This window comes from Aplidium turbinatum, chromosome 14, assembly GCF_918807975.1.
Source record: "Aplidium turbinatum chromosome 14, kaAplTurb1.1, whole genome shotgun sequence".
NCBI lineage: Eukaryota > Metazoa > Chordata > Ascidiacea > Aplousobranchia > Polyclinidae > Aplidium > Aplidium turbinatum.
This window is the reverse complement of record NC_137485.1, coordinates 14,757,523-14,771,704: the sequence shown is the minus strand read 5'-3', so window position 1 is coordinate 14,771,704 and position 14,182 is coordinate 14,757,523. Positions and strand designations below refer to the sequence as shown.

Here is a 14,182-nt window from a genome sequence, read left to right as displayed (position 1 = left end):
TCCTCTTTTAGGAGGATTTGTCCTCTTTTCTCATAAAAAAGGACTGTTCTCCGAGGACACTAAACATTCTCAAATGTCCTCTTTTTTGGCATTTTTAATTTTCTTGCTTATACTTTTAATAGAATTTTATTTGTATGTGACTTTTCGGCGAAAGTTAAATAAGACTAAGCAATACTAAAAGGAAAAAGTCTGCATTCTCTGGGTTGGCTGTGACAGAAGTATCTTTGTTTAAGAAAAGGATTTATTGACTCTAAAGTTGAATGCATTGCTTGTGAATATGGTACATTTATTTTTGTGGAAAAAGAAAGGTAGTGTTAGCCTCGATGACCATATCAGGTAGATTTTCATTGTATAACTCCTGTGTTGCTGGGATGCTTCTGTCCCAAGCCAAAGACTGGGATGACGTTCAGCTTTGTGTGAAGTAGCCTATCTGGCAGAGAAAAATGTTGGCACTGATGATACATTTGCTAGCAAATTCTTACTTTGCCTTCCATTTAAGGCACAATAAAAGAGCTGTATTTTTCAATTCATTTACAGCATGTATTTTTCGTAAACGTTGTTCAAGTCCTCTACGAAATCGGAGTGTTTAGGGAGCTGACTTTGTTCAGCCCCCATCTCTATGGAGATGCCTCAACGTGGTGTAGAGGTGAACCCAAGCTGAAAACTAGGCTCACTCCTAGAAACTCCTGGGGCTAATAGACACACGTAAAAGTCCCCAACGGCAATTTTTGGCAATGTCTGACGGGCAGGCATCCTGTAAGGCGAGCCTCGATGAACAGAGCACCCGCCAGCCCGTTGCAACCAGTTCCCCTGAAGCTGCACGTTTCAATATAATTTGGCCGCAGTGGACATGGAGCTGGTCAAGAGTGTGTGCGTAGCCCTCGCGTAGTCACGACCACCTTAAACAACCAAACAAGCGAATGGCCTCTGTCTCAATTTGGACCAGGACTAAACAAACCCCAATGGCGATGATATCACGGGTAATGGGGGCAGGCTTGGTAGAGTTGGAAGCCTCCAGCTTGGTTTCGCACATTGGCGGTGGATCTATGATGATCATCTCCCAATGAACTGCGGTGACAATGGGTTCCGGTAGCAAAACCCGTGTCTGGGCTGGCCTATCTAGGGTTTCCCGCAGCCCACCCCACATGGAGAAGCCCCTAGAAAAGGTGAGGTAAACATCACCAATACTCGGACACGAGCTGCTGGAGCCGAAGACGACGACCAAAAAATAGCCTATCTTCGAAAAGCTAGAAACATTTGAAAGCATGGTTTTCATCATATCAGTGCTGCTCCTCCAATATCAGAATAATGCTTGATCGGCTGAAAAGAAAGATCCGGTTAGGTTTCAGATTTAAGACAAGCACAAGACGGCCAAACAACAGCATGTAGCCAATTAACATTACGGAACAGTTTCCTAGCTATACTATAGCCCAGGACTTCCCAAACTTTTTTACTCGCGACTCTTTTCAATTTTCCAAAATTTTCCGCGACCCTGCACGATAAAACGATAAGCAGTGCGAAATATACAGTTGTGATTTTTATTTAAACAAAAACTGAAAGAAGCTACCGGTACTCAAGCCTGCTACTTTACACTTAGCCTAACGGAAACAATACAAAAAAGCAACACATTTATTCACTCTCGGTGAAGCACATCCTTACCAACTGCTCACTTAGCCCTTCCTGTGACGACAATGATCTAAAAAACATTACAGGAAATGCTCTTATCTGGCTTCGACACTGGCGTGACAAACTATGAGTGAATGAAGTGTGATTGGTGCGCCTGCTTTCTCCTACAAAGCAAGTCTAACCGTGGTCTCAAGGTGGTTTCAATGTTGCTTTGGCTGGAATGGTATTTTGTTTTGATTGTTTGAACGTTGAAAATGCTAAATCGCACAGATTCATCGAGACAAACGGCAGGAGTGCAAGTAATGCTGAGTGAGATAATTATGGATATTTCGCTCTAACGTCAAGTCAAAAGGTGTGAAGCTTTTTTCTAAAAAATGCAACCCTCAACTTAGCTTTTCATTTACGTTTTTATTGATATTTTGGAGAGAGGTGTTCGGTACTTGCAAATGAGTGTTGGATCCAATCTAATGTGGCATTGTCTAATTCTGGAAGAAAATATTTCTGAAACTGTTTCAACAGATTTGACAAGTGGTTGATAACCAGAAGCTTAATAACGTTTGATTCCACTTCAAGTAATTCCATGGGAGTTGCAGCATAGACTAGTAGTAGGAGACTTAAATATGAAAAAAGTGAAGAAAATTGTGAAGAAAGAACGAGTTTTTGTAAGAAATGTGTGGAAACTGGAGGAAAAAGAAACGAGAATTAAGTTTATGAAAAGAGCAAAAGAGCTGGTAAACATGAGTGCGCAGGACTTGTGGGCTTCATTTCAGAAAGGTGTCCTAGCAGCATGTGATGAAGTATGTGGGAAAAAGAAAGTGAGGAGGGATCGTGGAGACACATGGTGGTGGGATGAAGAGGTGAAGCATGCGATTTCACAGAAAAGAGATGCATACAAGCAGTGGCGCAAAAATGGGTCAGAAGAGAATAAAAAGAAGTATAAGAGTATGAAAAAGAAGGCAAAGAGGGTTGTTGCAAGAGTTATGAAGAATGGTGCTGAGGAGGAACTTAATAAAATGAGGGAAAGCCAAAACAAAGTATTCAGACTCATAAAGCAAATGAAAAAGGATGGGAATGATATTGTAGGGGGAAGATGTATAAGGAGTGGAGATGGGAAGTTGCATTTCAGCCCGGAAAGCAGAGGAGAAGTGTGGAAGGAACACATGGAAAATGTTATGAATAAGGAGAATGTATGGGATCATATGACAGAGGTTGATCTGGTGGAGGGTCCAGTGGGAAAGGTTACTCGTGATGAAGTGGTGGAGGCAATGGGGCAAATGAAACTGCGTAAAGCAGCCGGTCCATCAGAAGTGAGCGTAGATATGATAAAAGCAAGTGGAGAGTTGGGAATTGAAGTAATGCTACAACTTAGCCAAAGGGTATTAGATGGAGAGGGAATGCCGGAGGAGTGGAAGCATAGTACTCTTGTTCCATTGTTCAAGAGAAAAGGGGATGTGAGAAGTTGCAGTGCATATAGAGGTGTAAAACTACTAGAGCATGGAATGAAAATTGTGGAGCGAATACTAGAAAAGAGGTTGAGAACATTGGTGAAATTAAATGATATGCAGTTTGGATTCATGCCAGGAAAAGGTACAGTGGATGCTCTGTTTATATTGAGAAGAATGCAGGAGGAATACCGAGAGAAGCAGAGAAAACTATATATGTGTTTCGTCGACTTAGAAAAGGCATTTGACAGAGTACCAAGGAAAGTGATGGAGTGGGCAATGAGGAAAAGAGGTATACCGGAGGTATTAGTGAGAGCTGTGATGTCTATGTATGAGGATGCAAGAACAAAAGTGAGAGTTGGATCAAATTATTCAAACGAGTTTTTTGTGAAGGTTGGTGTACACCAAGGATCAGTTTTGTCACCTCTGATATTTGCTATTGTGGTTGACGTTGTAACTGAAGGAGTGAGGGAGGGCTTATTGAGTGAAATTTTGTATGCAGACGACCTGGTCTTGACAAGTAATAGTATGGAGGGACTGGAGAGAAAGTTTGAGAAATGGAAAGAAGCATTTGAAACCAAGGGTATGAAGGTGAATCTTGAAAAAACAAAAGTGATGGTGAGTGGAGCAGAAGGAACAGTTGTTGAGAGCAAAGTAGATCCCTGTGGAATATGTGGCAAGAGAGTGATGAGAAATTCAATGCAATGCAAGGAATGTGGAAAGTGGGTACATGCAAGATGTGCTAATGTCAAGAGAGCCGCAACAAGATTGGCGAAGTGTTTTGTTTGTGGGAAATGCAGTAAAGGAAGGAATGAAGTGGAAGGCCATGATGATGAGTTCTGCCATGGCATCGAAACAGTGACAGACTTCTGTTATCTGGGTGATCGGATAAATGGAAGTGGTGGATGTGAAGCAGCGGTGACAACAAGGGCAAGATTGGGCTGGGCAAAGTTCAGGGAATGTGGGGAAATGTTGTATGGCAGAAAATTCTCACTAAGGATGAAAGGGAAAGTATATCGGAGCTGTGTGCGGCCTGCAATGCTATATGGTAGCGAGACATGGATATTGAGAGAGAGTGAACTGGCAATCCTGAGAAGAACGGAAAGGTCAATGGTGAGAGCAATGTGTGGGGTGAAAACGAGAAGGGAAAAAAGGACTGAAGAATTGTTGGATATGCTAGAGATGAGAGAGACCATAGACCAACTGGCAAGGGCAAATGGAGTAAGATGGTATGGACATGTGATAAGGAGGGAGGAAGGAAGTTTTCTTAGAAAGGCACTAGATCTAAAGGTGGATGGGAAGAGGAAACGCGGTCGTCCAAGAAGAACGTGGAAACAACAAGTGAAGGATGAATTTAAAAAAGTCGGACTGAAGGAGGAAGATGCAAGGGACAGGGTGAAATGGAGAAAAGGGATTAAAACAATTGCTGCGCGGAAACAATCGGCCACCCCCACTAGTGGGGAACAAACCGACGATGGATTATGATGATGATGTTGGCCAATAACTCATCAGCTCATGAAAACATTTCAAATGAATCATTTTCAATTTTTGTTTCCAGAAGTTTAATTTCTTGATAAACTCTCAATCTTAGATTTCAATGCAAAAAAGATTGATGTTTTCTCTTTCGAGGGATAAACTAACTTCTTTCAATTTTTCAAGCAAATCTTACAAATAACATAATTTCAAAAGCCAGATGTCATTGCGAAAATGGTGGACCGTCTGAATGTTTTTTCGCCTTTTTGAAGCTTTGTCTTTTCAAAGCCACCTTGCTTCACAGCTTCACAGTGCAGTAAAAGAATTTTAAAGTCCCATATTTTCACCACGTAAATTATCAAAAATACAGGTATCGAGTGCACAACTTATTAAAGTTAAAAATTTTACAGCATCTTGCCCAACAGCATTTAGATAAGGAGATATTTTTACTAGTGGGTCGTGACCCACCGATCCACAGCTCGGTTATGAATAATGTTTTCAACAGTTGCACCAGTTTTGACAATTGCGTTTTGAATTGGCCGTTTGAAAAGTACTACAAGTATAATATGCAGTATACCTTATGGAAAATTGTTATACTCTCTGCGACTCCCGAAATTTGACACGCAACCCCATGCGGGGTCGCGACCCCCAGTTTTGGAAGTCCTGATATAGCCTACAACTAGATCAGCGGTTACCAAACTGGGGTACACGGACCAGTTGGAATCCGTGCAGAAGTTTCACAGGGTTCACAAAAGAAAAGTTCTCAGCATTTTTTAGTAATTTTGATTCGTTATGTAAACTAGATTTGAACTTAATGAACTGTACGCTATAAATTCCACTTACTTTGATTACGTATTTTGCTTGCACAACGCTGTAAATTAAACACGTATTTGAAGAGAGGGTTAGTGAGGTTGCTGGGTAGGCAGTAGGCACATGCGGGTGATGAGTCCTGCACAGGTCCAATTGTAATGTCTGGGCATCGGTAACGACAATCCAACCGAAATACAAATTACAAATAAATAAAGTTTTCTTCAATGTTTTCCCAATCGATATGATTAGAAGCCCACTTGATTTTTCGACATCTTTTGCAACAGACTGATCGCTGATGATGCAACAAGTGTAGTGTCAAGTAGCAGACGACATTAGAGTTGCGCTATTCAAGACCAAACCAAACAGTCACGAATTGATGACAGCAAAAAAAGTTCAGCCACCCTAAAAACTTCTTATAATATCTGACAGTTTTGTTTTGCTTTCACCAGCCTTTATAAGAGTGGTTTTTAGTTTTATCTTGTTTTTGTACTGTTTTTTTTTTTTTTTTTTGCCGTGGCGTTCTTTGGTTTCTTTTTATAGGCCTATTGTGATTTATTTATGTTATTAATTTTTAAAGAGCTGCAAATGATCGAAAAAATTCCAAAGGGTCGGTAAAGTAAAATGTTTAGAAACCGTAATACTACATTAAGATTAATTTCTTGCAAATACTTGGACTTAATTGGAGCAGAAATAGCTATTAGTTTGCAGCTGAACCCACAGCGACTAGCATGGAGGTTCCTTCAGTGGTAAACTTTTCCCCAGGTACTGCAATACCCGGCATTGTCATGGCGATGACCTCAACCATTGTACCAGCAGTTGTTGGTCGTTGATGCAGCGCTGGAAGTAGCTTACTCCTTAGGCAACATTAATTAGTGAATGCGAACAAGAACAAACGAGGCAACAAATACTTGAGTGTTGATCAGAAATTGAAGTAGACTTGGCCAAATGCAACGTTGAACTCGTCGTCAACGCTTTCGAAATCCTTGCTTGTATTTTCTTGCAGAGTCCATAGTTTCTTTTTGGTTATTTTTTAGTTGTGAATATAGCCTACAATAGGCTATTAACCTAAGCTTGTGGTAAACTTGAATTGATTTGTTATCGCTGGTTGCTGTAGACGAAAGTAGCCTCTCCTTGTAATTTTAATGGCTTCTAAAGTGGTAGCAGCAGTTGTTGTGATTGTGCTTGCTTATTTATGGCTCACATATGTCAAACGCGGCCCAGTCTATCAAAGCGAAAAGTCTTTACAAGGAAAAACTGTGTTGATTACAGGTGAGCAAGTTTTAAAGAATATTTTTATCCATAATGTCGGTTTCTTGACAAATCTACATTTGTTACTAGAATGCCTAAAAAATTCCACCTTGTATTTGCCCCTTTTTATGTATTGATAGCCAATAATGTTTTTTTTTTTTTTTTTAAACTAACATTAAGTTTTAAATACTTTCTCCACGACAAAAAAAGAATTTCAATGATTAAAAAAATCTTTTCAACTTGTTGCAGGTGGTAACGCTGGAATAGGAAAAACAACAGTTATTGAATTAGCCAAAAGAAATGCCCGAATCATCATGGCGTCAAGAAACGTGCAAAAATCAGAAATAACCAGAAACGAAATTGTCCAGTTGACCGGTAATGCTGAGGTAAATATTGTGTGGCTTAAAAAATGTAATTATTTTTTAAATAATCAAATAACATCTGTAACAACATATCAACCAATCTTGAAGACAGAAAATTATGTTTTTCGATTTTTTTTTAAATCTAGCACATGCCTCTGCCTCTGTTTTAACCACGATATTTTCTGTATTTGTCTACAAATGTTGAAACACTGTTTGCTGATGAAACGAAGTTAACAATGATCTTGTGGATGATCTACAGTAGAACGTAAAGCGAATTTGGAACTAAAAAACTACACAATTTGAGGAATACTTACAAGTATTCCGTTGTAACCGTTCTTGGTGTAAAACTAGCCATATGGTGTAAAAGTAATCCGCCCCGATAGCTCAGTTGGTTAGCGCGTGACTTTGTGAGCGAAGAAGCTTCAAGATCAAGCATCGCTGGTTCGACTCTCGGAGTGTGCGTTTGAGCAGCGCACGTGGCATCTAATGAATGGAATAATTTCCCGGCAACAACACTTCAACAATGGGAAACTTCACTTTGCCAATCTCGGTGACCAGGCCTACATCAATGGTTCAAAGCCTATACAAGGATGCGAAGCTGCCAGGATCAAGCTTTAAAGAAGCTTTTCCAGTCCGAGGATGAAAGTTCAATCAATCACACTATGAGATAAATATCGAATTTGTCGATCAAACATTTATATCCGAAAGAGAAACTCCGGTCGCGAAAATGTCAGATTGACCTACGGTTACGGCTTGCCAAGTTAAGTTTAAATGCCAAGTTGGAAAGAATAGATTTTAAGTGTTATATGCTGTGCTTGGTCCAAAAAAAGGAACTTTTAATGAAAAGGATTCTGTTTTGGATGGAAAAAGCAGTGTATTTTGTTATTCAAAAATATTAAGAATTCTTACAGAATTTTTTTCTTTTCTCACAAATACAATACAGCGCACTTTCCTTATTGCTATTATTTAGTTGTGGAGAAAGGGGCGCTCTTCCTGGAATTAGTACAAGCCTGAGTACTCACTAGTATTACCAAACTTGTGAATTGCTCTTTGCAGATAACTGTCATGAAGCTGGATTTAGGAAACCAGGATTCTGTGAGATCATTTTCCAGAGAGTTTAAAGAAAAAGAAGACCATCTTGACTATCTTATAAATAACGCAGGTTGGTTGGGAAGTGAATCGAGAGTTTCCAATGGTATTTTTAACATTAACTCTAGTTAAATAGTTCCAGTTCTTGTTCATTCACACAATTGTGTGAAAAAGGTTTGGCAAGTAATATTAGAATATTAGTGGACTTCGGTATTCTGATAAAGAAAAGGATATTTTTTGAATTGCTTCTGACCGCTTTTTAAAGTAGTATAATCCCATATAAAATTTAAGAATTATCAAAATTTTTTTTCTTAAAAATTTTTATTTATTTCCAAACTAATGTGCGTTATCTTTATAAACGATTATTTGATCTTTGAAGCTCAAAAGATATTTGTTTTACCCTTTAATTTGAATATAAACCTGACCATCAGTTTTCGTATGAATAGGCGAGTTGTCATGCCCGGAAGCAGAATGTCAGGGTGTATCAGATGATGAAACAAAAGGCTGGCTGCCTTCTAACAGCTTTTTAATGTGGTTCGGAAAATAGTCAACCTAAAGTGGTAGGGGAAGTGTGGGACCTATCGGACATAGGGACCAATCGGACAGCAGCAATTTTCTGTCTACTGGTGTTTTTTTGTTTCAATATTTCCGTCACGTAATCCACATTTCACTGTTTACCAGTCCACTGTTTTTCTGACAAACCAGCAAAGAATATTGATATTGTGGTGAAAAATGAGTTTTACGTACCTCAAAGTAATAAAGAGGATGTTTGGTGCTTAGATGTATCAGGTGTGCCTTACTTTTTCACAAATGATTCAAAAATAGCTGTCAGGTTCCTTTCAGACATAGGTTTTGAAAGGTGTCTAAAAGATCTGGTTTGCAGCATATATGATTTTACAGTTGCAATAATTCTTAAAAAGGGAAACAAATTTGTCTAAAAGGCACGCATGTTCAAAACAAGTTAAGAATTAAACGTTTGTTTACACATAGCCTATTCAGCTTCAAATGAATTTAAAAAGAGCATTTGAAAATAAGCGAACATCACCCACCCATCTGTGGGTGATGCTCCTCCATCATGATGAGCATCATCCGTTTTCTTTTCAAAATGAACAGTAAGTTACTGTGGCTCTATCTTTCTGGCAACCCAAACTTATGATGGATGTAAGTGTACGAAACAACAAAAAGTTTTTAATTTAAACGAATCGATTTTGAAAAAAATGAAATAAACTCAATTTTATCCGATTGGTCTCACACTTTTAAAAGGATAGAGACCTTTATCCTTAAAGTCAAACTTCGAAGAAATCAAACTTCATAGACTATTTTATCTATTTCATTCAAGTACGCCTTTGTATAGATTATTTGCATTTTGAAAATTTCAGGAATTCTTTATGTTAACGGCACCACAGACCAAGGTGTGTGCAGGACGACTAATGTCAATCATCTTGGTCATTTTCTTCTTACAAAACTCCTCATGGACATGATGAAGTCGCAGGCTAAACACCGCCCTGTCCGCATCATAAATCTTTCTTCTGAAGCATACAGGTAATGTAACAACTATTGCTTGATCATTGAAATCCGTTAGTGTAGTTTAACAAAATAGTGTGATGTACAAATATTTGATTGTTTTTTTTTCTGTCTTTGTGCTATCACTCGCTTGGCGAAAAACTACTGAGTATAGCTCTTTATATTTTTAATTTAGGATGGGAAGCATTAATGAAGAAAGCATATATTTGAATGCTCAAAGTACGACAGATATGTGGCGAGCTTATAGCAACAGCAAATTGGCAAACATTCTTTTCACATCGGAATTGGATAGAAGATTTAAAGCTTATGGAATAACATCTTATGCTGTTCATCCAGGTAAAGTTAGGCTAAGTGCTTTAGTGTGCAAGTAGCCCTACTAGCGTTATAACAACTCGGGCCACATGTTATGCAAATGTCCATTTGTAACACAAGATAAAAGCACCAAGACAAAGGATAAAAGAGATAATAAGATAAAACTATTGACGCACAAGTTTTTCATTTACCATGCCAGAATTGTCAGAATTCTCGATTCATGCATGTCAGTTATCCAGAAAAATTGGTGGCCTGTTTAGCCCTGGAAATTTAGATGCCTTTTTCAACATGAGCCAACTTTTGTTTCTGTTGTAGAATGAAAGTGCTCCTCTTTAATATGAAAAGGAGGCTACCGTAATAGCCTACTGAATAATGAAATATTTCCCACATTGAAGATGTTTTGTCTGCCATTGAAAAATTTCTGTCTAGGCGATAATTTATCCATAAACCTTACAATAACAATTACACTTACTACAATTAATAACCGTACACTTGTGAGTGTACATTGTATGCATAGACCTGCAATACTTCCAATAAGCTTATTTTCACTACAATAATGCGATATGCATAGCTGCTAAAATACCTTCCAACAGAAATGTACCCACGGGGAGGCTTGGAAGGAACAATCGTCCCCCAAATCTTATCTAGTAACTTCAAAATATATATTTTTAATACTAATACAACGTTCTACTGACATTGTATGACATGTTGAATGACGTTTCATTAATGTTTGGTGGCATTCAGTAGCTATATTTTTAAACAAACTCTTTATTTCAGTCATTAAAATATACTTGCTCCCCTCCAACAGATCCTTTTGCCCCTTAAAAAAATCTTCCAGTTACGTCACTGCCTTGCAGTCCGCGTATAATTTCTGCAAAATTGTATTGCAAACAAAAAGGTAACTTCAGTGCGATTAGCACTACTGCAATTATTTGCTCCAACCTTTACGGAAGGATGATTGAAGCACTTGAAACTGCTGAACAAGAAAAAAAAAATGCATCATACTATTTCAGTAACCATTGGTACCATGGCACCATTGTAGCCCACTACTGTACTGCTAAGCAATACAATAACTAATTAAAAAAAATTCAATGTGAAACGTAAACATCATGAGCTCCCAAGCCTGGAACAGCATGGCACACGAAAAAGAAGCATCATATCAATTTATCTCCAGGTGCAATACGTACTGAAATCGGGGATCACCTTCCTTTACTCTGGAAAAGTGTTTTGGGAATTCCAGCATATTTCATTATCAGGTAAACGAATTTGTAACAGAATCGGCTATTTTCTCTTGTCGGGTAATAGTAAGGGTATGCGCTTGAGCAACGCATTCAAGAATTACTTTCAATTCAGGGGCACCTAGTGGCTGGAATAATTCACAGATAACAACAGGCGGAAACTTCACTCTGTCAATCTCGGTAACCAGCCCTGCATCAGTGGTTCAATGCCTTTACAAGTATGCGAAACTGCCAGGAAAAAAACATTTAGAGGCTTTTTTAGTCTGAGGATAAAGATTTAAACCAAACCAAACGAATCACGCTAGGCTATATCCAAGGCTTGTTAGACTTTGTCTTCTTGTTTAAGATTGTCGTATTTTAAATGCAGTAGTGGATCTTAAAAAAAATAGGATACCATAGTTTCGACAAAGCAAAACTTCTACAAAACATTAGACCAGGGATGGGCAAACATTTAACTTGCGGGCCAAAAATTGCTCAAAATTTGTCAGGCAGGCGATGTAAGTAAATTAGCAGATAGTTGAGAAGAGTGCTTATCTGGCTAGTATTGACCGCATGAAATTGCAATTGGGAAATTTTTGGAGCGGTTGTGAGAATACTTATTTTATGTCGTCTGGTGACCTTGGAAAAGTTTGATTGTGTTCGAATTGCAGCTGTTGTGTGGGATCTACTGTATTCTATACAATATTCAAGAAGAAAAAGTAAATTGATTTGATGCACTAACTTATCTCTTAATTTGGCTGGTCAGGTTTAAGACCCAGCGCGGTAGATTTGGCTCACAGGTCATAGTTGGCCCATACCTGGTTAGACAATACAAAGGGTGCGAGCCGAAGAAGCAAATGCGTCAATAGTAGTATAGAGAACTTGCCTTTCAGAAAATTCCGACAATTTTTACTTTATTTTGCTTACTTTTTGAATGGCCTACTTTTTATCCCCAATAACATTTCTTGCTTTTCACAGCATATCGACAACTCTTTATTTTTTGAATTGGGTGCTTGGGTCAGTCATCGCTGGTAGGCTATCGCCAGTATGACAAATGCCATTAGTTGACATAGGTTACATTTATTGCGCATTCTGTTCCATCACAGAGACCCCTTCTACGGAGCTCAGACAACCATGTATTGCGCATTGGATGATGATGTTGTGAAATACAGCGGAGGGTACTTCAGCAATTGCGCCCATACCGATCTCATGCCTTTTGCTAAGAACGAAACCGATGCGGAGTATTTATGGGAAGAAAGTTTAAAATTAACTGGACTTGTGTCACAAGCAAATTAGACTTAAACTGTTATGAAATTATCTATCTAAAAGTACAGGCAATCAATTAAACAACTACAGGTAATTCTTTTCTAGGCCTGTGTGACGTCATTATGCTTGGTTGGATCGAGCGTACAAAAGTTCGACCTTTTTCTTGACTTCTATTATACTGCATTTGGCATGTATTATTTTTTGCTGTGATGCCAATCATATAGAAAATTCATTATTTTATAGAATGGAGAAAGGGTTAACTTTAGAACCTATCATTTCGCCTGTATTAACGCCATTAAGAATTATGTATTTTGTATGGTGGGCTAAATAGTCAAATGATTGCATCATTAGATAAGTAGTTCTTCAATTGTAATGAAAAGCAATACTTCTTACTTATTGAACTATATGTTGCAAACAAAAATTGATTTCTGCGGAAACCTTCCACTGTTAAATTCAGTAGATATTGAATTTTGATGAGCATGTTCGATTTATTTTATATTTAGGCTGCTCTATTTTTTGTTTAAATACTTAAATTAAAATTCTGTAATGCTACTTATTTCTATGTGTTTGTGGTAAACAGAATAATTTCTTTATCAAAACTGAGTAGTTTTATGATAATTAAATTATAGTGTAGTCTATATGTTATGAAACATTCTTCGTCTCTTGCATCTAATATAGGGGTGATTGCAGTGGCGTATGCAGGGAAATTGGTTCATGGCCCCCCCTCCCCCCTTTCTAAAAATGTTGATATTTTAGCGTTGTTTTGATTGTGTAGTGCAACATGTTATTGTTCAAAAGTGGTCGTGGGTATCAGGACCGTATTAACCACCTCTTATACCCCTTAAGGGGGGAGGGAGGAAGGCACGGTTGTTGAGGGCACCATTCATTTCAATTTGTATATTTATTTTTATTTTTTTGGCTATTTGCAATGAAAAAAATTTGTGAATGTTACTACAAAAGCTCGATATTATAGCTTAAATTACTCAAGGCCCTATTTACCACTTCCAAAACTCCTGTTAGTGGGATCACATCTCCATGTAGAATGCCGTCCTACCAATCCAGATATATTTTAATGCAACTGTGACAAGTAAAGTAGGCTATATGACATAGCGCTTCAATTTGAGTGATTTCATTACAAAATGTTACCAAGCTTATTACTTTATCATGAAGCTGGGTCATCAAGAAAAGTTCCAGGGGCGTCATAAAGGTTTTTTTATGCAAACAGTGTAATAAAACCTTTTTCTGGACTCAAAATAAAGTTAAGGCTAAGAAGTAAAGTTAAGGCTAAGTTCGGAGTGCCGTGGCGTCAAAAAAGCCGCGGAATCATCACAACAATTAATTCTTCTGCACGGTGAACATGTTCGAATGGAATTGTCACAAAAGGAGTTGGGGCATCATGCTTCAATGGAGTCTGCAAAGCGACCATTGCGTGGACGTTTGCATTTCAGCTTTCTTCTTTATCTCTTCTTTCAAGTGGTGATTTGGTTGAAATAATAGATAAGGCAAGTATGGCCGAGGGTAACCTTAATAACTGCAGTACAGTAGTGTTTAAGAGAAAGGTTGAGATCTTTTCTCAAAACCACTTCAACCTCCTACTGTAGTGAGAGATTTAGCCATCAAAAGTGGAAGCTGAAATCTTGGCTTCTCGTCTTGATCAATAAGGCATTCTTGACTACGAGGCCAAGATTACGTTCCACTGTAACAAGGAAAAAATTCTCAGCAGTTACTTTACAGAAAAACATAACTTTGTATGCTGGAATAATGTAAAAGGAGTTCGTAACTTGATGGGAGTCACTCAGTACCAATCGTACGA

The 14,182-nt window shown here is 38.2% G+C and overlaps 1 protein-coding gene across 1 annotated transcript; it reads left to right on the top strand.

The window, feature by feature from the left end:
* Positions 1-6,322: 6,322 nt before the first annotated feature.
* Positions 6,323-13,672, top strand: LOC145783420 (retinol dehydrogenase 11-like). The gene is made up of 7 exons (XM_082595294.1): positions 6,323-6,620; positions 6,849-6,985; positions 8,018-8,123; positions 9,430-9,592; positions 9,750-9,910; positions 11,061-11,142; positions 12,210-13,672. The coding sequence occupies exons 1-7, from the start codon at positions 6,494-6,496 to the stop codon at positions 12,397-12,399; spliced, it is 966 nt and encodes a 321-aa protein (XP_082451420.1). The 5' UTR covers positions 6,323-6,493; the 3' UTR covers positions 12,400-13,672.
* The last annotated feature ends 510 nt before the right edge of the window (positions 13,673-14,182 follow it).